Source organism: Eleutherodactylus coqui, chromosome 1 (assembly GCF_035609145.1).
Source record: "Eleutherodactylus coqui strain aEleCoq1 chromosome 1, aEleCoq1.hap1, whole genome shotgun sequence".
Taxonomy (NCBI): domain Eukaryota; kingdom Metazoa; phylum Chordata; class Amphibia; order Anura; family Eleutherodactylidae; genus Eleutherodactylus; species Eleutherodactylus coqui.
The window spans coordinates 440,746,759-440,773,691 of NC_089837.1; the positions used below are offsets into that span (position 1 = coordinate 440,746,759).

The 26,933-nt window shown below is 40.0% G+C and overlaps 1 protein-coding gene across 1 annotated transcript in view; it reads left to right on the forward strand.

Annotated features, from left to right (window-relative positions):
- TRPC4 (transient receptor potential cation channel subfamily C member 4) overlaps positions 1-26,933 on the forward strand; it is a 187,040-nt gene that overhangs the window by 145,889 nt on the left and 14,218 nt on the right. The window contains exons 5-7 of the mRNA XM_066582564.1: positions 16,239-16,378; positions 18,511-18,833; positions 25,437-25,632. Coding sequence (XP_066438661.1) covers positions 16,239-16,378; positions 18,511-18,833; positions 25,437-25,632 — 659 coding nt within the window. The remainder of the gene's footprint in view (positions 1-16,238; positions 16,379-18,510; positions 18,834-25,436; positions 25,633-26,933) is intronic.

Consider the following 26,933-nt stretch of genomic DNA (forward strand, 5'->3'; position numbering starts at 1 on the left):
CCACTAGTTGAGTCTCTTCTGCACTCTCTGAAATTGCTGAGTCACACTGAGCCAGGGAACAGGACCTCTCTTTTATACTCAGCTAATTAGAGTGCAACTCAGGTCCTATCAGTCCATAGCAATAATAATCAGAGTAAACAAAATCATGTGACCTTTCTCTGAAGGTCCTGGCAGGAGCATAAATAAACAAACCCCTTACACACAAACAGCAGGCTCCTCCGTCACTCCATGTGACTTTAGCCACATTCTGCCTGCCTGCGCATGTACTCTATCCTTGCTACTTAACGTCAACAATGCACTTTGGCTTATGATACATTTTCAACACAGAGAGCAACATCTTTGTCCTGAGTGAAGAAAACTGTAGCTATGTTTTCCACATTCATGTAATGAAGATATATTTACAGTTGCTATTGACAACGGCACTTCTTCTTTGCCGCCTGTTTTTCCAATCTACTCACTTTGTAAGATGCCAAAAAATTACATGGAAAAATATTCCCTATTGAGAACAACAAAGCTGTATTTTTTATCAAAAATGTTATTGCACCATGTGATCAGTTTGGAACAGTTTAGATATCTCTTCTATTGTTACCCATGTCATTTAGAAGACAAATAAAGTGATTAACCCCTTAAGGACATGGCCTATTTTGGCGTTGAGGACCAAACGATTTTTGGTATTTTTTCATCTCCATTTTTCAACAGCCATAACTTTTTTTATTTTTCCATCGACGTACAATTTTGGGGTATATTGACTATATTGTAAAACCTTTATTATTTTTTTATGATAGTAGGGAGAGAAAACGCATCAATTCTGACATAGATTTTTTTTTTTACAGCATTAATCATGCAGCATAAATAACACAATCCATTTTTTCTGCCGGTCGGTACGGTTACAATGATACCAAAATTCTTATATTTTTTTAGGTTTTTCCACAATAAAAACCCTTTTTTTGGAAATTATTAATTCCAATTAATCAATTTCTAAACTCACTGCATTCAACTGTCCAACAACTTTTTTATTTTTCCATGGACGGAGCTCTATGAGGGCTTATTTTTTGCAAGAGGAGCTGTAGTTTTATTGGTACCATTTCGGGATACATACATTATTCTTGATCACTTTTATTGCGTTTTTTGGGAGGCAAAATGCTAAAAATTTGCATTTAGTCTCAGTTTTTTAGCGTTTTTTTTTAACACGTTTTGCCGAGCAGGATAAATAGCATGTTCAGTTTATTGTACGCATCGTTGCGGACGCGTCAATACCAAATATGTGGGATTTTTAAATTTTTTTTAATGCTAATATGAGAAAAAGCATTAAAAAAAGTTTTTTTAACTTTTTTTTTACATTTTTATTTTTGAACTTTATTTTTCTCTTCTTTTTACACAAACTGTGTTCCTCTGAGGGACTTACACTGCAGGACTGCAGATCGCTACAACAAGGCATGGCAGGACTTCTCTCCTGCCATGCCTTATTGCTTGCTATAGCGATCTTAGGCAATGGCTATACAGGAGGCTGGTATCTGGCATCCTGTTGCAACCAGCAACCAGCCGGGCTCTCGCGATGTTATTGCGAGAGTCGGCTGAAGTCACAGAGGGAGTGCGCTCCCTCTGTGAACCCTTTCCCTGCCGCGATCTACTTAGATCGCGGCAGGGAAGGGGTTAACAGCGGGTGGGCGCATCTCCAATGCCCCCCGCTGTCGCAGCGAGAGGCCAGCTACTAGTGACAGCCGGCTCCTGCTGCGGAATAGCGCGAGATCTGCTATGAGCTCGCGCTATCCCTATGATGTAAGGGTACGTCATTTTGCGGGAAGTACCCCGCTTCCATGACGTACCCTTACGTCATGGGGAGGGAAGGGGTTAAAATATGTAAGGAAGCAAAAATAATCCAATTAGTTATTTGGAGAAGTGGAAAAATATACAAATATGTGAGTTACCTAAGAAGATTTCTGTTGCGACTTAAAAAGTTTGCTTTCCCCTCAGCTGGAGCTCGCCGGTGATGGATTTTAGGTGTCACACAGTGGGCTATATACCTTCATTACACAGAAGTGAACTCAATTTATCTCTGACAATTTAAAGATTTGGATTAGAGTACAAGAAAACATCATGCTTACTTCAGTAGTGTCACATTTCAACCTTCAGATTTTACATGTTGCAAGTATTTTTAGATGAATGTGTCACAAAAATAAAGCAATGAAAATCAAATGTTATGTTTGCTATAGAAGAGCTAGCACCATCTTAAAGGGACTCTCCCATCATCTATTTGCGCCTCTCTCTGAGGACAAAGAGGATCTGAGCAGTAGTTTTGGAGAAACTTGCGTTTTATCAGTGGCAGCACATGTATAGAGGACTACTTAAAGTAGTCCTGCATAGTCATGAGCTACAGGCTAGCTACACTCACTCTGCCCTCCAGCCAATGATTGACAGCTGTCTGCCTATTACTATGCATAGTGAGAGCTGCCAATCATTGGCTGGAGGGTGGGGTAGATGTGGCTAGTCTCCAGCTCATGAATATGCAAGCCTAGTTTTGTGTCTGGTTGCTACAAATAAATTGTGAGTTTCTTCCAAACTTCTGCACAGAAACATACAGCCGACATATCACTGTAATCAGTTGGGAGGGGTAACATCACTCCTTAGGGAGAGCAGCAAGCAGGTGAGTGAGGAGACTTATAAGGCCATTCATGCTCCTCTGGGCAATATTCAAATAAGGGAGATGGAACAATACCTCTGCAGCGCCACCTATTGGATGGCAGTATTCCTTCAAATCAATGCTTGACCCATTATACAGGTCTGTAGAGCAATGATTGGGAATTGAAAACCAAGCCAGAATTTATACACAGACAGCTGCTTCAGGGTTTTTGCCCCTCATTAGTGTGCAGTAGGATCTGGCTTGGCTACTGCACACTGACGAGGAACAAAAACCCTGAAACAGCTGTCTGTGTATGGATTTTGGCTTGATTTTCAATTCCCAATCATTGCTCTACAGACCTGTATAAAGGGTCAAGCATTGATTTGAAGAAATGCCATCCAATGGGTGGTGCTGCAGAGGTATTGTTCCATCTCCCTTATTTGCACTGTAATTAGTGTGACTGGCACTACATTATGGTTCTGTCAGTGAGTCAGGCAAAAACATGGTGACAGATTCTCTTTAAAGGGAACCAGTCATTTTGCACATGCAGTCCTACCCATGGGCAGCGTGTTATAGAGGAGAAGGAGGTGAGCTTGTGGGAAAAGATGCACTATAACCTGTAATTTATTCATTTAACTTCCTGTTCTTTCTATGCTTAGGACTAGTGTTGAGCGAACCAAAACACTAGAATCCTGTTTCAGATCGAACTTTGCTGAGGTTAGGTTGGATCGGCAAGAACCTAAACATTCTTCTTTTTCTTGTTTTTTCTTTTTTATTTCTTCAATAACGTTGCTTTGAAAATAGCTCAAAAGTAATTAGATACACTAATAAGTCTATTATACAGGGCTTTAAGACAGTGTTATACACCAGTTTTAGGGGTACTGGTGATATTCCAGTTCAAATTAATTAACCAATCAATCCAGCCAAACCGAACTTTTCAAAAGTTCGCTGATCACTACTTAAAAGTCCCAGTTGGCAGTCCTACTTAGAGATCGACAGTTATTACTATGCTATGTTATACAGAGAAGGCTGTAAAACATTGTTTAGGACCGCCCACTGGATTTCTAAATGCAGCTAGGGCAGGGATTTAAAAATAAGCATAAGTTATATATTTAAATGTGTTGATTGAGTTACAAAGAAAATAGCGTAAAGGCTGAAAACTGAGGTAAAATGAAGCTAAGCTCACATACATCTTATTCTTTTTCTTGGAGACAGGGTGACCAATTCTGGAGTTATGTATGTTTTTCTGACAGCGCTTACTGTGCGGGATAAATGATACATTATTATAATAGATTGGACTTTTATAGATGTGGTAACATGAAATATTTATATTTTTCAGTGTTTTATCATAATAATGAGAAACGTTTTTTCAAAACTTTTAATATTTTACACTTTTTGTAACAATTAAAAAATACTGTATCGGTAGAGGACTTGAACTAGTGATCGTCTGTTAGCTTACACAATATAGTGCATCACTTCAGTATTGCATTATATTATATTTCTGCAGACAGAAATGCAAGGCAACATTGAGGGCCTTTACAAGGCTTCAGGCTGCCACGACACCTGAATGGCACTCTGTGATCTCATTACAGTGAGATGGGGGCGATTGGGAGAAAGGTACCCCTTCCTCTGCTGAGTCATTTAAATGCTACTATTATACTTGACGATGGTTGCGTATAGAGCAGACTCAACTCCTAGCTCCACAAGCCCCCCTCTACCAGAGGGCGTACATGTACGCCTTTTTGCATGAAGGGATTAATGACCTGGTGGATAGGATTCAAAGGAAAGCATGAGTTTTCATTGAATATACAAAATATTTTAGGATATTTAAGACTTAAAGGGGTTTTCCCACAACTACTGCAGCTAAACACTGACCTCAGCTGGGACCTTCTACAACCAGTGATTGGCTACAGCAATCACATGTCCTGATCAGCAGCAACCAGGAAGCACAGAGTGATTGCGAAACAATTTAAAGTAGTGGGATATTACAAAAAGATCTGAATAAGCTGGCAGTACTGGCAAGAAGGTGACTGATCCAATTTAATCTTGATAAATGTAAAGTAATGTAACTTCAGTAATATTACTGCATATACAGTCCTGAGAAAAACCTACTACACCCTCTTTGAATTTTATGGTTTTACTTATCAGCATGTAAGAAAAAACATCTGGTTCTTAGTCTTACAATTAGGTAAATTCAACCTCAGATGAATAACAACACATGACAAATAACACTGTGCCATTATTTATATAAAAAGCTAGGCCAAAATCCAGAAGCAGTGTGTGAAAAATTAAAGGGGTTGTCCCGCGAAACAAAGTGGGGTTATACACTTCTGTATCGCCATATTAATGCACTTTGTAATGAACATTGTGCATTAATTATGAGCCATACAGAAGTTATTCACTTACCTGTTCCGTTGCTAGCGTCCTCGTCTCCATGGTGCCGTCTAATTTTCAGCGTCTAATCGCCCGCACAGAAGACCTGCGGTCCACCGATGGTGAAGATCCCGGCGGCCATCTTCGCAAGGTAAGTAAGAAGTCACCGGAGCGCAGGGAGTCGGGTAAGTACTATCCGTTTTTTTTTTTTTTAAACCCCTGCATCGGGTTTGTCTCGCGCCGAACGGGGGGGGGGGGGGGCTATTGAAAAAAAAAAAAAAACGTTTCGACGCGGGACAACCCCTTTAAGTACACCCCATGAATCAATAGCTTGTAGAGCTACCTTTAGCATGAGTCATTTGAAGTAATTATTTTCTGTATAGCTTTGTCAGTCTCTCACAACATTCTGGAGGAATTTTGGCGCACTCTTCTAAACAATGTTGCTTTAGTTCATTGAAATTTGTGGGCATTCAATGACACACAGTTCTCTTAAGGTCTCACCGCAGCATTTCAATTGGGTTGAGGTCTAGATTTTGACTGAGCCATTGCAGAACCTTGATTGTTTTTATGCAATTCTGATGTAGAGTTGTTGGTGTGCTTGGAATCGTTCTCCTCAACAATGACTCTGTTTGGTCAAACTGTAACTTTTAGATAGATGGCCTTACATTTGGCTCTATAATATTTTGGCATACAAGGCAGTTCATGGTCAACTCAATGGTGCCTTGGTCCTGTGGCTGCAAAACATCCCTTCACCACCTTGTGCTTGACAGTTGATATGAAGTGTTGGTGCTCATATGCTTTGTTTAGTTTTCACAGCTGGCATTATGAACACATTTTTCCACTTCTCTGTCCAATGGACATTGTTTCAGAGATCATGTGATTTATTCAGATTCAACTTTGCAAAATTTAGCCATGCTGCAATGTTGTTTTTAGAAAAAAAGAGGTTTTCTCCTGGCAACCTTTCTAAAAATCCATACTTGTTCACTCTTTTTGTAATCATGCTGTCATGATCTTGAACATCTAACACGCTGAGGCCTTTAGAGTTTGAGATATGGCTCTTTGCCGTTTTGCAGTTTCTCTGAGTACTGCATGGTCTGACTTTGGGGTGAATTTGCTGGGATGTCCATACCTCGGAAGATTGTCAACTGTCTTGAATATTTTCCATTTGTGAATAATCTTTCACACTATAGGATGATGGACTCCAAATTGTTTGTATATGGCTTAATGACCCTCCCCATATTTATTGGCACCAACAATTGCTTCTGTAAGATCATTGCAGATGTCTTTCTTCCTTGACATTATGTTAACAAGCATGTGAATGCTCCAGACCAGCAAACTTGCTGATGATCAATTTCATTAAATGCATTTGATTAAAAAAAAATTCACAGAAAATGGGCATATACTTACCAATGTACAAAAGGGCAGGTAGAGGCACTACACCCCTTAACATGCAGTCAGTCAAAATGCTAAAAGCAGCCACCCCCCCTGGGTATAAGGAAGCTGCGTGAGTGGTTATTCATCAGTACCTTCCACCTGTGCAATGCTTCTCCATTTAGCATTTTGGCTGGCTGCATGTTGAAGGATGTGGAGGCCTACCTGCCCTTTTATATTAGTACATTGGTAAGAATAAGGCCATTTTCTGTGATTTTTTTGTATACCATATTTCCTTTTTTAGGGCTGCTTCTTAGCCTCTTAACTCCTATTGAAGCATTAGGGGAGTACCTATTTTTTCATACACTGTTCTGCCTAGTTTTTGTTTATTAAATAATGACCAATGTAATTTGTCATGTGTTGTTGTTTATCTAAAGTTGTATTTACCTAACTTTAAGACATTTTAAGGACCAGGTGTTTTTTATTGTGTTCTGATGTATAAGACCATAGAATTCAAAGAGGATGTACTTAGTTTTTCTCATGATTGTATATTAACCCTTTCCAATCCAATTTGTATTCTGGTTTTCCTAGGGGGCTTACTCTTTTTCTGCTGTTATACAACGGCTAAAGCCAGTACTGCATGAGGTGACACGTTGGATAGGCTCCGACAGCAGAGAGGCTGGCAATATACAGTAAGAGAACCCAGACGGATGTCTTCCAACATCGGAGCTGTACAGCCTTAAATCATAATGTGTTTAGACGTCAGACAGTGGACTGGAAAGGGTTAATCAAATAACACTGGGGATAAAAGAACAATAAAAGGACTTGGGTATTCTGGTTCAAGTAAGCTAAGCAGCAGTACGCAATGTCAAGCAGGAGCAGCTAAAGAAAAACAGAAAGATGTTATGGCATATAAAAGTGAGATAAAAACTCACTGCTGATCCTGCTGGAATCTTACTCTTCTGTAAATCCTATGTACGGCCACATCCCAAATATAGGATGCAGTTTGGGACACCATACTGTAAAAAGATATTAGAGAGCTTTCAAAGACTACAACTAAATTGTTATAGGAAAGCCGTCAGAAAATGTATGCTGACATAACCACAGGCAACTTGATATGCCAACATTACAAGGAACCGTGGAGCAGATTTACTAATATATCTAATTGTTAGACTAGATAGCCTTTAGATGTATCAGATTTATCACAGCATATTTTGACTCTCTAGTCTAAGTTTATACCACCTATCACTTTATGGAAGATTTAGCAACAAAATATTAGGGCAAATTTGGCTAAATTTTTGGTGCCTAATGTTGCATCTAGATCTCACCTTGTTTCCACAGAGCCATGCCCCTTTTTTCAAGCACAGACCAGATATGACAAATGTATTCAGAGGTACAAGCCACAGGAATAGAGATGAGCGAACGTACTCGTTTAGGGCGATTTTGCACTCGAGCACCGCTTTTTTCGAGTAACTGACTACTCGGGCGAAAAGACTTGGGGGGGGGGGGCCAGGGGTGAGCGGGGGGTTGCAGAGGGGAGTGGGGGGGGGGAGAGAGAGAGAGAGCTCCCCCTGTTCCCCACTGCTACCCCCTGCCCCCCGGCGCCCCCTGAATCTTTTCGCCTGAGTAGTCAGTTACTCGAAAAAAGCGGTGCTCGAGTGTGAAATCACCCTAAACGAGTACGTTCGCTCATCTCTACACAGGAACTCCCAGATCATAGTTAACTTAGACTGATGCCTGAACTGTTGGTCTAAGTAAATTTGCCCAAAAGTTTTTGAGAGTATTTAACAAATTAAAAATGTGAAAGATGCATGTAAGACAGTTTTCTAGTGCAATTAGTGTCAGAAAACTGGCAAATCTGACCTAAAAGTTTTTTCTGTAACGCTGTAGGGTTTCAAAAATAGTGAAGTTTTTTTTAAACATAGGTTTAAAAAAAGTCAAGGTTGAGGAGAAGTGTCTGCTGGGTAGCTTCCCTCCAATTCTTCTCTGTCCGGCTCTCCAATAGACTAGAAAATAAAAACTGCTTTTTTTTCCCCAGAAACCGCGCCATGTCTGTCCATAGGCTGTATTTTTACTGCAGCTCAGCCCCATTAGCTTGACTAGAGATGTGCATCAATGGCAAGTGCGTAGAGAACTGCAATGTTGTTTCTAGCAGAACAAGTGTGTTCTCTTTACTAATCCTGGACAACTCATTTAATGAGGGATATTAGCCAAGTAATTAGAATGACAATATTTTTATTTTGTGCTGTCCACAGAAAATGATCAGGTTTGAAAGCTCAATTATTAATATGATTTATAAGACTCAAATTTAAAGCTCAAGTGATGCCAAGAAGAAAATATACAAGGGATGAATATTTAATGCCAGCTAAATTTGTATCTTCCTTTATAAAATGTTTAATAGTTCATTCATTTCCCTAGCAACACAGATGGCATTTTGGAAGAAGCCTTTTCTTCTGGTTTTTGCTTTGTTTTTTTTTTGTGCAATAAGAAGATACAAAGTCATATACTTAGGCTGAGCGGATTGGATTATGCATGCGGGAGGCGTACCGCCGGTTTTGGCTGTGAGCCTGGCCGGTGACCCCGTGTGCCTCACTTAACTCTACAGCGGATGACTGCGGAGGCTCACAGGTGGTCATGCGTAGTACAATTTTTCTTTTGCTGTTTGTTTGTATTTCCCACACTGATGTTTAGCAATGACGCGGGTGCCCACAGCCCATGCGCAATGTTAATTGTGTATGAGCTGCAGGTCGGATGCCTCCATAGACATCAATGGAGGTCGTGCGTGCTGATTCCGCGGTAAAATAGAGAATGCGCAATTTTCTTTCCGCTCGTGGAATATTTAGTGTGCATCCACCGGTGTAAATAAACATTCAAAAATGCATGCCTTTCAATCTGTGTGTTTTACAGTGGAAAGTCTGCATGGATACCAACTGGGCCTGGCCTTACACAAAGCACAAATGTCCATTGTACACACAGATATATATATATATATATATATATATATATATATATATATATTTATATATATATTTACACACATATATATGTCAGGGTGATCAGAATTAAAGGATTCTATTCAAGTATGTCTAGAGTTACATCTGCTGGGTGTAATTAATCCAAACTTGGTAAAAATACTATCTAGGACATGCAAAAGCAATCAATGTAGAAAAAGTTCAAAATGGCTGGTGGCAGCATCTTAGATTCAGCCCAAAAACATTTAGAGGGGAGGGGGTCATGGAATTCACTATATAAAGGTAGAATTTCATCAGAATTTGATAGGTACGGTTATTTTTTTCAATATCTGCAAACATTTTTGAGTTATGGATGATGTCATGTTGAGTACTCATAAAGTTGTTATGTTGAATTACATGGAATGGCAACCTGTTAGTCCAATGCTATATTTTACTAAATAGGTTTCCAGGATTAGAAAAAATATGTCTTCTTTCTACTAAAAAGAACATTACACTTGTCCAGAGGTTGTATGTGGCTTAGTTGCTATTCACTTCAATGGGGCCTAGTGGTAACACTAACCACAAAGTATGGACATGTTTGGCTCTATTTATGGAAGACAGCTGCCATGTTTCTCTAATTCTGTTCAAACCTTTTAATATGAAAACAAGGTGTAATAGCCATTATTGGGTCACCCAGTAGCCGAAGTCCCTCAGATTTACTTGTAAAATGCTGCAGAATAAATTAGGAATATTTAAAAATGGGCTAATAATGTACAAAACAGTTACAGAGAGTAATACGTATTAATAATATATAGTGTTGGTCTTTTATCTGCTTATGTTATGGCTGGATTTCATCTGGTCTATAAATATAAATGGAGTAATATACTGTGAAACACTTGTAAAAAGACTTGAAAAAACATTTCCCTGTGTTGTTCAGCTCGTTTTTCCTTTCCCACAATTCTAAAAATACATTAGCTAAAGCGGGTGTCATCTGTTCCTAGCATCGCTCCACAATTTTACAGGATGCAGGATTTTACTGATGTTTTTGATTTTAAACATATAGCTCAAGGCTACTTAGATATTATAAGCCTCATGTAGAAAATGCCAGAGAAATTACCCATAAATCCCAATGAATCCCTGATAAGGAAAGACTTGGTCACATTCTGTATTATCGGTTCTCACATGTACGGTGCGCTGGAATAAACAGGTATTCCCATCTGAGATTCCTATAACATATCCACAGTACCTCCAGCACTTTCGTGCATACCAGAATAAAAACAGTATTTGATTTAGACATCATGGATAAAAAACATCTTCAAAAAAAGTTCTTTGTGTTTACATGATTTGAACAGAATTCTTAGTCATAGAAGTATGTTCCATAAAAGTTTGAAAGATGTGGGGCCACCTCTGGGACCAGCACCTATCTCTAGTTCTGGTCTCCACTGTCCCCAGCCCGGCTGTATATGGTGGCTGGTAGTAGTTAATACTTATGGAAACAGAGAATCGAGCGGCAGTAAGCGGTTTCCGTAACTCTCATACAGTACAGTGCAAAACTTTTAGGCAGGTGTGGAAATATGCTGTAAATTGAGAATGTTTTCAAAAAACAAGAAGTGTTAATAGGTTATTTTTATCAACAAAATCAGATTGGTCCCTGCGCTGAGCCAATGAGAGGCAGCAGTCACTCACCCATTCATGAATTCATGAATGGGTGTGTGAGTGAGACCTGCCTCTGATTGGTCAGGCTGTGACCAATTAGAGGCAGCTCATTCAGCAGGCGGGGATTTTAAAGCCCCGGCTGCTGAATAGTATAGAGAAGCAGTTCAGGAGAACTGCCGGCGGCCGCAGCTGAACTCCGGCTGCAGCGGAAAGGTGAGTATATATATTTTTTTTATTTTTACACATTTCAGGATGAATTGCAGGGAAGGGCTTATATATTTAACCCCTTCCCGACAATTCATCCCGCGATCGCCCGCAGCGCATTGCTTTCAGTGGAGCCGGCTGTATTGCTGGCTCCATTGAATTCAATGGGCTAACATCGTTCTTCTCTGCCACAGCTGTTACAGCTGTGGCAGAGGAGAATGATCTTTATGCTGACAGTGCGGGGGGGCACTCTTGCCGCTATTGTGGCTTAATAGTGGGACCTGGGAACTTGAGATGCAGCCCAACATGTAGCCCCTCGCCTACCCTATCCGTTTCTGTGTCATTCCCATCACTTTTTTGAATTTCCCAGATTTTCACAAATGAAAGCCTTAGCGAGCATCGGCGATATACAAAAATGCTCGGGTCGCCCATTGACTTTAATGGGGTTCGTTACTCGAAACGAACCCTCGAGCATCGCGGGAAGTTCGACTCGAGTAACGACCACTCGAGCATTTTGGTGCTCGCTCATCTCTAGTCTCAAATGTACTTTGATATGAAAGCACAGAATGAAAAGCAAGTTAAGATGAATAAAATAATGGTTTAATTTTGTTTTTATTGTTTAATTGTTTTTATTGAAAATTGGCAAGAAATCTCACACAACCATAATGAAATACTTTACATTCACATTGTATGGGTTTGAACATTACTAGTGGAGATATGTATACGTTACATGACTTGGCCGTTTCTAACAGAAATTATATTCGTAACAAGATTTATGGGTAGGGGGTGAGGGGTGGAGCAAAAATGTAGGAAGTGGGGTGTAGGGGGGGAAGAGTAGGGGAGGGTATAGGATCTAATGTGGAACTGCATTCTTAAATAGTCTGTTATAGACCATCAAACTGTCAAACTTCTCATTAACCGTTAAATAGGGTTCATTGAATTACTTTTTGGATTTAACATTAAGTTGGTCGAATCAACTTGAAGATAATCTGTCCAAGGCTCCCACTCCTCTCTGAACTTGGAGACTCTGTCTTGTCTGAAAGCAAAGATCCTCTCCATACCCATATGTTCTGACAGTGTCTGAATTATATCTGACAGAAAAGGAGTACAATGGGACTTCCATCTTCTCGCTATTAGTAATTTAGTAACAAGGAGGCCGTGTGCAATCACTTTCCTAAAATTAGGGGGAATGTCCTCTATTCCTAGCAGAAATTTTGGTAGCTCAGGTGAGGATGAGATTTTTATTCCAGTGACGTTGCTAATGAATTTAAAATAATTTTGCCAGGTGATACTTATGTTAGGGCAGCTCCAGAATATATGTAATAAAGAGCCTCTCATCCCGCAACCCCTCCAACAGCACTCGATTACTCCCGGTAAGAAATCCGCCAGCCTCACCAGAGATCTGTACCATCGGGTAATTGTTTTATAATGGACCTCCACCAGGGAGGCACATGTTGATGCTTTATTTGCCCAACTATGCGCCTTGATCCACTTTGGAATCAGAAAAGATCTTCCCAACTCCTTCTCCCTGTTAAGAAGACCTGCCCTTTTTTGTGGATTTTGTTCAAAGTCACCGCTGCCGCAAAAGATTTCATACATATCTTTCAGTGATAACTTATAGAGGGAGGGGCTGAAAGGAAATCTAAATAGAAAACTTGGCAGAGAGGTCCCATGGGGGGTCATGGAGGACCAACTACTTTTGATTTGAGAGTATAGAAAAAAGTCCCCACTTTGGAGACCAAATTACTCCTGAAACTGATGGGATGCCTTCATCCTGGGGCTATCAGCTAAATCTGAGAGCCATTTGATTCCTTTTTGCCTCCAGCTTCACGTATTGATGTCTTCTAAGCTAAATTCCATAACCTCTAGGGGGAGGGGGATCTCCGTTCTAGGAAGACGATCTTTTGTGAATTGTAATAATTGTCTCCAGACTTCAACAGCATTTTTAATTATTGGATTCTCTATCGGGATAATATCTATGTTTGTACTTGAAGCTAGCAATAGATTTTTTAGGGACTTCCCTCCTAATGAGGTTTGTTCAAAAGAAGGCCAGCTTATTCCCTTCCATGGAACACACCAGGCCCTTAGCTGGGAGATAATATTTGCTTTGTAGTAAGCAATTAAATTAGGAACCCCCATTCCGCCAAATCTCTTGGGGGTATACAGGATGGCTGCAGCTACTCTTGGTCTCTTGTTTCCTCATATAAAGGACATGAGTTGGCTTTGCAGGCTTCAGAATAGTTTGGAGTTACATTTTAAAGCTATTGTTTTAAAAATGTATGATATTTTAGGTAGGACAATCATTTTGTCAAGATAGTTCTACTTTAAATATAGCCGGTCATGCTTCGTTGGATATCCTCTATCAATGATCTCATATTGCGATCTAATGTGCTTTTTATTGGTAGGTTAATTGTTTTGCCTAGGTATTGGACTCCCGAGGGGTCCCATTCATATGGGAATTCTTCTTTTATTATCCCTTGGAGTTTAGGATGTAGGTTAATTGTTAATTGTCGGGTGCAGGGAAGTTTCCTACACATTCTGTAGTTGAATCGCAGATCTCCCGGCTTGCTGTGAGTAGCTTTAGCTGATCTTGTTAGCAGAGCTTGTTACTTCACGTCCGCCATTGGCTCATTCAGGCCACGCCCTCCGTTTAATTTTGTTTTTGACTCTTCAGAGTAGCTGATAAAACAACTTTACACAATTGGGGCATTGTTTCTACAGTTGCATTCAGGTATTGTTCAGAGATTTCTTCCCAACAGTGTTGTAGAAATTGCCACAAATGTGCTGCACTTGTAGGTTGCTTTGCTGTCACCCTTCTGTCCAGTTTATCCTAAAAAAGCTCAATAGAGATTCAGCTGGCCACTCCATTCTTTGAAGCCTAACAGCTTCTTTTTGTCCTCTTAAGTAGTTCTGACATAATCTAGTAGTATGTTTTAGATCATTGTCTTGCTGTAATATGAACCCCTGACCAACTAGACGTGCACCAGAGGGTATTGCATGGCGTATCAAAATGCTGTAGTAACTCTTTTTGTCCAGTATGTCAGTCACTCTGTCAAGTTGCCAACTCTGAAATCAGCAAAAGAGCCTCAGCCCATCATACTTCCTCCTCCATGTTTGATAGTTGATGTCACACACTCAGGAACCATCCTTTCACCTACTCGACACTACAAAAACCCTACAAAATGTACCAAAAATGTCAAATTTTGATTCATCAGTCCATAAGACCTTCTTCGACTTTTTAATAGTCCACTGAAGGTACTGCTTGACCCAAATACGTCTCTTTTTATTTTCAATCTTAGCAGTGGCTTTCTTACTAATACTCTACCTGTCAAACCTGTCTTCTCTTCACAGCTGAAATTGAAACTTGTTTATTTTTTGCTTCATTAAACTGTGCTTGAAGGTTTTGTGTTGTGAGGTGCCAATAATGCAAACTGCTGACTCTCAAAAAAAATGCCATCTGATTTTGCAGTGGCCAGACCTCTTCCTGTTAGTTTTCTCCAGTTTTTAAGCACCTTTTGATGGTATAGGGAATTGTATTTGGCTTTCTCAGTAATTTGCCTGTAGGACAGACCTACACACATCTAAGGATAATAATTATTTGTCCTCTTTGGTTAATTGCCTTTTTCTTGCCATTATGCTAGCAATATGCTCTGTCCTGAAGAGCAAAACTGTGTTGTTCTAATTCAGTCTGTTCCAACACTGGTTATATAGAATCAGAAGGTTTGAAAGTAATCTACAAAAGTTGTAGGAATAGTTTGCATCCAATTTCAAACCATAATTTGCTTTCTATGCTACAGAGCAGCTGATCTTAATGTGTTCTCTAAAATAAAGCCTTTTGGTTAAAATCATAAATTCAGGCTATTGTTTCTGGTTAAAATATTGTAATATTTTTGGTTTTAACTTACTTTTAAACCCTCGAACCTTTCATGTTATTTTGCTGGACTTTTAATGTTAAAAATAACTGGAAAAATTGAGGTGTTCTAAAACTTTTCACTAGTAGTATACAGGTGACAGTTAACTGTGTTGGAAAAATCCTAAAATCAGAAGATAACATTTTTGATTATCTAAAATCGAGTATGATGAAAGTTTTAGAAAATAAATTTTCAACAAAGGTTTTTTTCAGGTTGGAGATAGCCCCTTTGTAATGATCATACCGTACTGCATTCATTGTTTCTGACCTTAGTAGGAACACCTCATTACTTGTCTACAGCATAGAAGACATCTCTACCCAGTTGAGTACCGCTTTACACAGATAATGGAGGAGGCTCTAATACTAAGACATAGTTAGGGCTTACTCTTACGAACGTATTTTTTCAGCTTATTACGCATGTAATACACAGTGCTAAAACCATATTGCCTTAGATTTTAAGCGTGTGGAGAAAATCAATTTCATTGGATTCTCTCACATTGAGCGTTTTTACACCCACATTTCCTTTAAGAGAAAAAAGGCACAACATCCTCTATTTTTGTGCACATTTGCGCACCCAAGGCTTAATAGGAGTCCATGGTAATGCGCAAATGCGTACCCTTTCCACATGAAACCACGAACGAAACTGCACAATTTTGCGGTGTTAATTGCTAACACCGGGGACTAATTAGGCTGCTGAGCTAACTCGAAACCAGCATGGGTGTCTCCCACATCTATGTAAATGAGCCCGCCAATGCAAAAATGTACAGTAAAATGTGCGGGAACTCACTCTCCTTCAGGATACAGTCACGTCATCTTCTCGGGAGCATATCTACGCATATGCTCGTGTGTAGGAGCCCTTAGTAAAAGTGAAGTTAGTTACTTTTTCTGGGGAATGAAAGATTTTGTTTTTGTTACAATTTTTGCTTCAATATATTCATTAATGCTTATTTTTTATAGTGACAGGCTTTTGGCACATACAGATTTTTACGGAACACTATTAGTTTGTGTAGTTTATTTTTCATCTGATGTTTTAATGGTAATTTGTTTGTAATGGAATATTATACTGAATTATCAAACTGCATTTATGCCCCCTGTTGTAGTCGGTGAAATGAAATCTGTGTATCCTCCTAATGTTATGTTTTATGATAAACAGGTATCATATGGGCAGAAATTAAGCAGATGTGGGATGGAGGACTTCAGGATTACATTCATGACTGGTGGAACTTAATGGATTTCGTAATGAATTCATTATATTTGGCAACTATTTCATTAAAGATTGTTGCATATTCTAAGGTACAGTTTAAATATTACATGAAGAAATTAATGTAGGTTTTATTATGTGTATTTTGTGTAATATTATATGGAATAAAAGATTCTTCATTCTGCCTTCTATCATCCTCTATCATCATCATCTTCTCCTTCTAATGTTATCATCTTTTATATTGCAAATGATTTTTGGCTCAAGTTGCACAGATTTAAGTTAAAAAAAGGTGTTCATAGGTTTTTACAGCACTCCGTATGGTCAATCCTGGTATTGCACGCAATCACTTATGTGATAATTGTTATGAAGTATGATACCGGGAGATTCACCCATCTTTGTGTGTCTGCAATTGTTTTTTGTTATCAAGCATTTCCTTTCTGAATGTATATTGTCATGTGGAAGATACTCTCCCGTTATTCAATCCTGTAATGAGCGAAGCTCAATCAATATTCATTGGGCTTCCTATCACACCTGAATAGGGTTTTTTTAATCCCATCCTTTTGTTTTGTGACAGCCAAGGATCTGGCAATTAGCATTGCTGTGGCATTTTCGTATCTCAGGAAAGTTACCAACAAGCAGGAGATGCCATTGAATTGAGTCTTTCACCAATGTTCACCTCTATTAACATAATACACAGTCATGAGAACGAGCATCTTGGATATTCAGTTAATGGAATTGGTCAAAGAAAAAATAACTGGAATTATGATTCATCTAAGAGGTTTAGCCGGATGCATTCACTCCCATTGTTGTGTGATTATAAATTAATGTAATTTATAGACAAATCAATGTAATAAAATATGGTGGCCATAGTGTTGCGTCCAAACCCGGATGCGCTGGATCCGTAACCTGAAATACTAAAGGTCCATTTACACCAGGCGATGATCGCTCAAAGATCGCTCAAATGACAGTTTGAGTGACAGCTTTGAGCGAACATTTTGCATAAACTATTGAGTAGCTACTCAACTACTTAAGTACCAAATAGATGTGCAAATGAAGCCTTCACTGAAAGCAGGTAATAGCCCGAGGTCTTTTATCTTCGCTCAGATCCTTTGTTCTCTACGGGGAAACAATGCTATCAGCACTCCCTGTGGAGAACTTCTGATAAGAGTGAATGACAATTTTTAGCTTGGACTGAATTTAATAATCAGCAAGCAGTGTCCTAAAAGCACATGATGGGTGCACATTTACATGCACCGATTATCGCTAAAATGATCGCCGATTAGAGATTTTCTTTTGCAATCATCAGCTAGTGTAAATGGGCCTTAATTCAAATGCACACCAACAGTGGTAAACAATACAGACAACCACAACAAGGAAAACACTGTCCCTAAATAACCTAATCCAGGGAAAGGACCCGCCTATATGCAGGTAACCTTCCCTAAAAAGGGCGAACCTGACCATGTACCTAAGCCGCTAACTGGTTTACTTGGAATAGGAAAAAGCCACAGCAAACAAGATGTAAAAGATAATAACCACCATACTTAGCTTTGAGAAGACTCAGGCAAGCATGACATATAGCTCCAAGCTTCTTAGCTAGAGGAAGACTGAAATTAAACAGCACTGAAGCCAAACACAAGGCCAGGTTAAATAGTCCTGACAAATTACCCACAGGTGAGGCCAAGCATGTCTCACCTAATACCACTCCCACCAGAGCCAGAATCTGTACATCGAAAAACATATTTAGTACTTAGAAAAAAAGGGCTGTTTTAGTACACTAGTGCAGAAGTATTAAAACAGCCCCATCATCACATTGCTTTATCCTGTTGCCTAGGCTGCCTCCTTCGTTTAACTTTTTGGGGTCTAAAAGATTTTCTTTTAAAAAGAGTCGTATTCACCTAACCCAGCAGATTCTAGACTATTCCCCACAGTTTTGGCTCTCCTCTGGATTCAGCGGTGATGTGCCCGTCAAAACATGTGACAGTTGCAGCCAATGACTAGTCACAACAGTATTGAGGCCGGTGATTGACTGCAGTGGTCACATGCTTAGACAGGCATAATGTCACTGGACCTGGAAGTGAGCAGGGCTGCTGGCCTAACGTCTGATGAGTTAATGAATGGCCAATTTTAAATTTTGGGTATACATTTTCTTGCTAGCAAATAAAAACTAGTTTTATATATATGAACATAACGTGAAAATAACATCTTTACTTACTTTTTTTTTTAGTACTGGCATGAGGACCGTCAACGTCAACACTGGGACATGTTTCATCCCACTTTAGTAGCAGAAGCATTATTTGCTATAGCAAATATTTTTAGCTCCTTGAGGTTAATCTCCCTGTTCACAGCCAATTCTCACCTGGGTCCTCTACAGATCTCTTTAGGAAGAATGCTTTTGGACATTTTAAAGTTTCTCTTCATTTATTGTCTTGTGTTACTGGCGTTTGCAAATGGATTGAACCAGTTATACTTCAATTATGATACAACGTCCAATAAAACCTTGAACTGCACTGGCATTCGGTGTGAAAAGCAAAATAATGCCTTCTCCACGTAAGTTGTACACTACTATGATATTTTTTATTATAGTAAAGATATAATAGAGCTGATCATAAGAATACTCACATAGTGCAATCACAGCAAATGCATTGCTAGAAGATCTTGTGACAAACTGTTTTTTATGTATTCAGGACTCAACCACATGCATGGACTCGCATAATCACCATGGATTTGTATTATAGACCCATAGGCACTCTGAATGCTCCATGAGGCATTATATCTACAAAATGCTCCTTGGGGGCCCTGGATTAACGCTTGTACACACAAATCCAAAATACAGCTGTGTGGGCTCTTAGTCTTATTCTATAGCAACCAAGCCATTTTGATGGAGAAGAAGGCACATAGACAAGTATACCACATCTGCATTAGTTAAATAGATATGCTTATTGCGTAGATAGATATGTATATACAGTATCTATAAATTACTTAGTGATGAGTTTCAACCAGTGAAACATGTTGCACAAAGCTGTTATCACATATACTGAATGCCCACTTTGTTAAAGACAATGGTCCTTTCACAATTGAAGCTTCCCTTTATCGAAATTAGACCCATGAACCTGGAGTGCCGCATATAATTAAGTGACATGTTTTCTGTGGATCAGTTTCATTGTGTTACCAGCTAGCTAAGTGACTTCCAAGGAGGCCTGCCATCAGTGCTAGGATGGACTATAACAGCAGATCACAAATTTGCGTGCCACTGCTGTTTAAAGGCATACTAGCTCTTATCGTTAGCTCTCAGCGGGGAGGCTGCAGGAGATTTCTCTCCTCTCGCTCCCTCGCCTCTCTCCATTGCGTTAACATAGCGGGCGATCAGTATTGAACGGCCACTAATTACGATGAGCGATCTGCTCATCATCCATCATTTATGCAGCATAAACGATGGACGATCAGCTGATCGCTCATCGTTCAGTGTAAGTAGCGGACGTTCAGTACTGAATTTCACCAATACCCTTAAAACTAATGTATAACAGTGCCTAAGAGTCATAAAAGTTTCCTTCCTTCTCCCAGTAGATAGTACTGTTACCTTGCAGCACTGGGGTCCTGCGTTCAAATCTAACCAAGGACTACATGTGCCTCCTCCTTCTCTTCAATAAATGTAGGCACTATATAAATAAAGGTGATTATAATTATGGGGAATAAACCCACACAAACACAGGGAGAATATACAAAGTCCATGCAGGTGCTGTCCTTGGTCAGTTTTGAACCTTGGACCCCAGTGCTACAAGACAACAATTCTAACCACTGAGTCCTTCTCCTTCGTCCCTCTTTTTCCTCTTCCTCTTCTAGCGCTTGGGTCCTAGGTTCAAATCTGACCAAGGACAGCATCTGCATGAAGTTTGTATGTCCTTCCTGTTTATAATAATATCACCTTTATTTATATAGAGCATGCAAGGTTCTGGTTTGTGCTAAACCGAACTTTTAGCAAAGTTTGACCCGAAACAGAGTTTGGCTCTTTTTGTTCACTCAACACTAAAAGTGGCTATTCATTGTAGATTTCACTAACTGGATGTTTAAACAGGTAAAGGTAAAATCAGTAAACTACTAAGTGCTTCTTCTCAGTTATACATATTTGGAAAGGGACCAGGTACACCCCCTGAAATGGGCCATGTAGAGAGGAAATAGTGTGTCCAGCCAGCTGTAAACTAAGCTGAATTAGAGATACTTCAACAAAGGCACACAGTGGGGACAGATGTCAGGTATTTTATAAAAACCCATGTGAAAAACCTTTCCCAAAATTAACACTGACAATAAATTATAGTTAAAGGGGTTGTCCCGCGGCAGCAAGTGGGTCTATACACTTCTGTATGGCCATATTAATGCACTTTGTAATGTACATTGTGCATTAATTATGAGCCATACAGAAGTTATAAAAAGTTTTTTACTTACCTGCTCCGTTGCTAGCGTCCTCGTTCCCATGGAGCCGACTAATTTTCGCCCTCCGATGGCCAAATTAGCCGCGCTTGCGCAGTCCGGGTCTTCTGCTCTCTTCAATGGAGCCGCTCGTGCAGAATGCCGGCTCCGTGTAGCTCCGCCCCGTCACGTGCCGATTCCAGCCAATCAGGAGGCTGGAATCGGCAATGGACCGCACAGAAGAGCTGCGGTCCACGGAGGGAGCAGACCCCGGCGGCCATCTTCAGCAGGTAAGTATGAAGACGCCGGACCGCCGGGATTCAGGTAAGCGCTGAGCGGTTTGTTTTTTTAACCCTTGCATCGGGGTTGTCTCGCGCCGAACGGGGGGGGGGGTTAAAAAAAAAAAACGTTTCGGCGCAGGACAACCCCTTTAAATAATAGCATACAATTAACCTATCATGAGAAGGACACAGCAGCGACAATTACAAGCTTTGAGGTGATTAACATATTTTATCCAGCCCCAGGCAAGTCCGCTGAACTCTATTTCATAAAAATACACTGAATATTAATAATTGGGATCTTAAAATTTAGAATGTCTTTCTCTATTATTCTCCAACTGAAGTGGTGATAGCTTTAATACACAGAATAGCCACTTGAAACTGATCTAGCACTATCTAGTAGCTTGTTGGACCTCCTTTGGCCTTTCACTAATACACCTGAAAATGTTTATCCCCCTCCTTGATGTATTTGGCCATTTCTTCCTGCTTTTGTGCTTTCCTCTATCTAATTTTATACAACTCTCTGTTAGCTACACGTCCAGTTTCTTTAAATCTTTTATAGGCAGACATCTTATATTTTACTATTTTACTAATGTCTCTAGTGAACTAGAGTGGTTTCTTTTACCTTTTACTTTTGCTAGTTAATTTGACAAAAGTTTAGTTGACTTCAAGATATTATTTTTTTCGTCCTCTGGGCACACACTCCTGCTGTTTTATTCCACAATGATAATTTATTTTTTAAAAACTCATCCATATCCTTGACCTTACTCTCTCCAAAATCTAATAATTTGATTGTAGTAAAGGATTCCTCAAAATCTGTTCTTATGGTAAACCATAAATTTTGATGGTCAGTGGAAACCAAATTCTCTTCCACCTTAACATCAAACAGCAGTTCCCCATTAGTAAATACTAACTCTAGATGCCGCTATCAATTTCCTGGTCTTTCATATAAGTACAGTAGGGATACTCCAATCCACATCAGGCTGAAGTTTCCCATAATTACAATATCTCCCTTTATTGTCATCTGAGTAATTTCATCAACCAACAGGTCATCATAATCCTCAGATTGCCCATGAGGCCTGTATATGACACCAATTCTGCTAAAAGTTTCATCCTTAGGGCGCCCACCCACTGGTGTTTGCGATTTCCGTGCGTGAAAAACGCAGCGTTTTTGGCGCGTTTTCCGCGATTTTTCCACGCGTTTTTCGCGGCATTTTTTGCGGCATTGTCGCGCCGTTTTCGCAGCTTTTCCGTTAATTTACATTGCCATTCATGGGTGCATTAAGAGAAAAATAAGGACACATATGCAACTGACAGTTCCTATGTTAAAAATCGCAACGGACCGAAAAAAAAACGCCAGTGGACAGAAACACATGTTATCTCTATGCCTGTGCAGGAAAAACGCAAAACACAAACGCAGGTAAAAAAAACGCCAGTGGGTGGGCGCCCTTAGTTTGAAGGTAAATCCAGGCAGTTTCTAGCTGTTTGTGTGTATTTTGAATTACCATTGAGTAAGGGCTTCCTTAACATAAATAGGTTCTCCGTTGCACCTTCTTTCTACTCTGTCTTTCTTGTACAACGTTTATCCAGGTATGACTATTTCCCGGTCATAACAATCCTTATCTAAATTATCCCTGGGTATAATAACCACTATGTCAGAGAACTTGCTGCCTAAGCTACAAGCATTAGTATACATTGTGTGGAGAAATTTATTTTTTTTGTTTTATTCTTAACAGCTACATCAATTATATCTCCAGTATTAATTACCACATGTTTGGAGTTACCAACACACCACCTCATCGCTACTGGCAAGGAACAAAAATCAGCCTCATAAATGAAATTTCTGTCCTCTTCATGTAGTTTAATGTCTTTCAAGAAAAATGCTGGATTCCTCGCCAAGCACTTCTTTACCTTTATGTGAATGATGCAAATCATTGCTTTTGAACAACTCCTTCTTAGATCACCTACCAACATCACAACTATCAAATCCAAAACCTTCAGCTTTGCACCACTGTCGTAGCCACGCATTAAACTCTGAGATACGATGAACCTTTTTCATCAGATTACACACTGGCAAAACCTCTGAAAATGTAACTGACTTGTTATCTTGCAAAGCTCCTGGCTAAAATGTTGAAATTCATTTTATGGAGAAACTAAATTATTTCATGAAAAATCATGAGTTCCGAGATGCAACACAAACTTCACTGAGAATAATTAGGACCTCATATAGATCCCACTCAAAAAATTAGCTGCTTCACTGTGCTAATCTGTAATTAAAATAAAACGTGTATTTATACCTATTCTAAAAACATAGTACATTCAAAGTGAATCAGTTGTCATGCTAGATGCTAAATATACATGGGTGTGCTGTTACATATTACTCTTGCGCTCCCTGTCCATATCTCCCTTAGTCCCCCCCCCCCCCCCCCCAGCAACACAATATAAGACTGAAAAGCAGAAAGCACTCTTAAGTCTGTACTAAAAAGATGGACCTTACTATTATAGTCAATGTTTTGATCCTTTTAGAGCCTCATGTGGTGCACAATGTTAAGGCAGCAGAAATCCCCGCATGGTTCAGGTAGCCGGCTCAAGGTGGACTCAGCCTTCCATCTTTCTGAGGTCGGTAAAATGAGTACCCAGCTTGCTGAGGAAAGGGGGGGGGGGATAAATTACCTGAAAGCGCTGTGGAATAAGTTGGCGCTATACAAATAGCAAGATTTATTATTTATTTATTTTTTTATTACCCCAGTCAAACTGGGATCGTAATATCTAGATGCTCCAACATGCATAGGTAGTAATTCATCCAGATTCATCTATTATCTTTAGGCCGCCTGTCCATGGGCGTTACGTTTTAACGCAAGCGGATTTCTGCTACAGGAGAACACTAAAAGTCACTGGGATTTTCCACAATGAACCTATCATTATGACAGGTTCATCACGGAAAATCGCGGCATGCCGCGATTTTTAAATGCGAGCAGATAATCGCAGCTTTCCATAGTTATCCTATCCTTAACCTTGCTTCTAAAGCAACCAATAGATTGCTATGGAAGCGCTCACACAGCTTTTTTACCAACACAGAATCTGCACGGGTAAAAAAGATAGGACAGCGAGTTCTGACTCACCTGGCAGCATCGTCCTGTGTGCTGTCCATGGTGCTGACAACCGCTTACTATGGGAGCCGCAGCAGCACTCTGCTTGCAACACAGACATGTGAATGAGCTGCTCTGCAGAGCACGGAGTAGCTTGTTCACCACAGAATTCCTGCATGTCAGCAGCGTGGTTAACACACTGCTGTAGCAGCGGATTAACCACGCTCGTCAGAACGAGGCCATAGCATGCTTATGCTCCACGACTCAGTCTCCCAGAACCACCTGTTATCCACTGTGCCTTGAGGGAGAGGTAGATGATTACAAAACTACTTGGCAGCACTTACTGTCTGGGAGAGCCTTATAGCCTCAGACTGAAGAGTATAGACCAAAGACTGCAGCCTAGAATAGTCACCATTAAAATCAGACAACCGCATACATATTGGACTGCATCATAAATCCAAAAGAGTACTGCTGGAGACAGCAGATTAGAAAATTTTGCACTACACCAACCCAGACATCCTCACCCGTAGAAATTAGTACTCATTAAAGCACTACTGCTGCTTTCTAACTACTGCAGTCTTTAAAACTGTCTCACTTCTGTCTCACTGCACTTATCTGTACTCACAGAAAATAAACTCACCAGCAGAAACTCCACCGAGTGGAATTCTCGGTGCACTCCGCTCACCAAGCAAAGTTGGCAGCATATGAAATCCTGGCCCAGTCTAATCTAGCACCGTTGACCTGGCCTCATTGGAAGTCACTCAGATTGCTCAATTTTTCCATCCCAATGTAGATTCCCACTGAAGCTGATCCACAGAAAACGTTTTAACTTAATGTTATGCTGCACTCCTGGGTCACATATCTAATGTCCATATGGGGAAGCACCAATCATATAAGGGCCATGTAGTAAAGTGGCCATTCTGTGTATGTCTACTGGAGACTTGATTACCTATTGTATTACGCAGGTATATGGTACTATGTTTATGAAAGGACAAATCCCTGCACTTTCCATGCTAAATTCTGCTATGTTTGTGTACCCAAAAACTGTATAGAAAGGGGCAGTTTCAAAAGTTTAACTGAACCTAACGGAAAAAAAACATTGAGCACTATGAAGTTTAGCAGTTCATTCTTCTTCTTGCCTGTTGGGGCTTTATATTCATGGTTGAAGTGATTTGTTCCCTATAATTACAGTGTGCATGACAACCACATTGGCTACTTAATTGAGAATGTTGGCTAATGTACACATGGCACAATTTTAGTAATCAATTGATGAAGATGTTTATTATCAACTTCAGATTTCCTTGAAAATGCCCTTCAATATGGTATACTAAAGTATCTTTGTGTTTATGATCTTGTTCTGTTGCTCTTCACTATTTTAGGTTATTTGAAACGCTGCAGTCCCTGTTTTGGTCAATTTTTGGACTCATCAATCTTTATGTTACAAAAGTAGAACCGGATCACACGTTCACAGAATTTGTTGGTGCAACCATGTTTGGAACCTACAATGTAATCTCCCTGGTCGTTCTTCTTAACATGCTAATTGCCATGATGAACAACTCCTACCAGCTCATTGCCGTAAGATACATTTTATAACATTTGGTATTCTTTAACCCCTTCCCATCAGTCATGATTGCATACGTCCTAACTGCATGTGCCCTGTATAGATGTTCACAGCATATGCTATGTATGAAGTGGGCTTGAGGGCTGAGCCCACTTCATACATAACGAGTATTGCCTGTCTTTGATGGCCCACAACAGCTGAGATAACACTGATTGTGGCTGTTGACACTTTAAATGACAATGTCAATTTTCACAGTGGCATTTAAATGCCCCGGTCGATCATTGGGGTTTAAATGTCTTGAACGGCCCTGTTGCGGTTAGGTCATTGAGGTGCCCTCAAGATGTTATGGCAGCCTGGGGCTTTCTGAAGAAGAAATACCTGTGGCCTTCTGAAGAAATTTCTGAAAGTCTTAAATACATTATATGATACACTCAATGGTACCATTGAAAAATGCAACTTATTTCCCCCAAAATAAGCCATCATGTAGAAATGTAACTGGAGAAAAAAAAATGATCATTTTTAGAAAGTGGGAATACCAGAACTGCAGAATGTGACCTGGATACAGGAGTATCTATGACCCTTGGTCATGAAAGGGTAAAAGGGGTTGTTGCGGTAGGACAGGACATAGTAAATCGGTAGCTGTTCACCAGACCGGGGAGCTTGTGCACTGAGCTGATTTCTGCAGGTAGCAGACAGCTCTGTTTCCACTGCAGTGGCCTGGCTTGGTATTGCTGGCCAAATTCTCATTCATTTCAATGGAAACTATGCCTGTGACACCAAGCCTCATCACAGCAGTATAAAAGAGATGTTTCCTGTAAAAAAAACTGCTCAGTGCACTAGCATATTGGAAAATGTCGAACGGCATGACGGAAACCAGAAAAACTCAATTATAGTCTATCGGGTCTGTCCAGCACTGTTGAGTTCTGTCATGGCATGGATTTATTCCCTGCAGGGATTTTATTTTGCTGTTCACATGCCGAAACAGGAAAATGGTAAACCCAAACAGAAAAGTGAATAGAGCCTTATATAGAAGACTCATTGAGTTCATGTTATGCTGCAGCCACAATTAACCCTTTAGTGTCCCAGGATGTCTATATACTGTGTGTCCTGGGTGTGAGGGCTTTGTATGAAGCAGGATCAGGAGCTGATCCTCCTCTATACATGGCCAACGTAAGTGGTCTTTGCCCCTGACAGAATAGCTAATAGCAGAGAAGAAAATGTAACCACTTTCATGTAGCAGCCAGGTGATATTTAGTATGGGGATTGGTGGTTATTCAGATGAATGGTTGTCCATATAATTCATGAGTACCTCAAG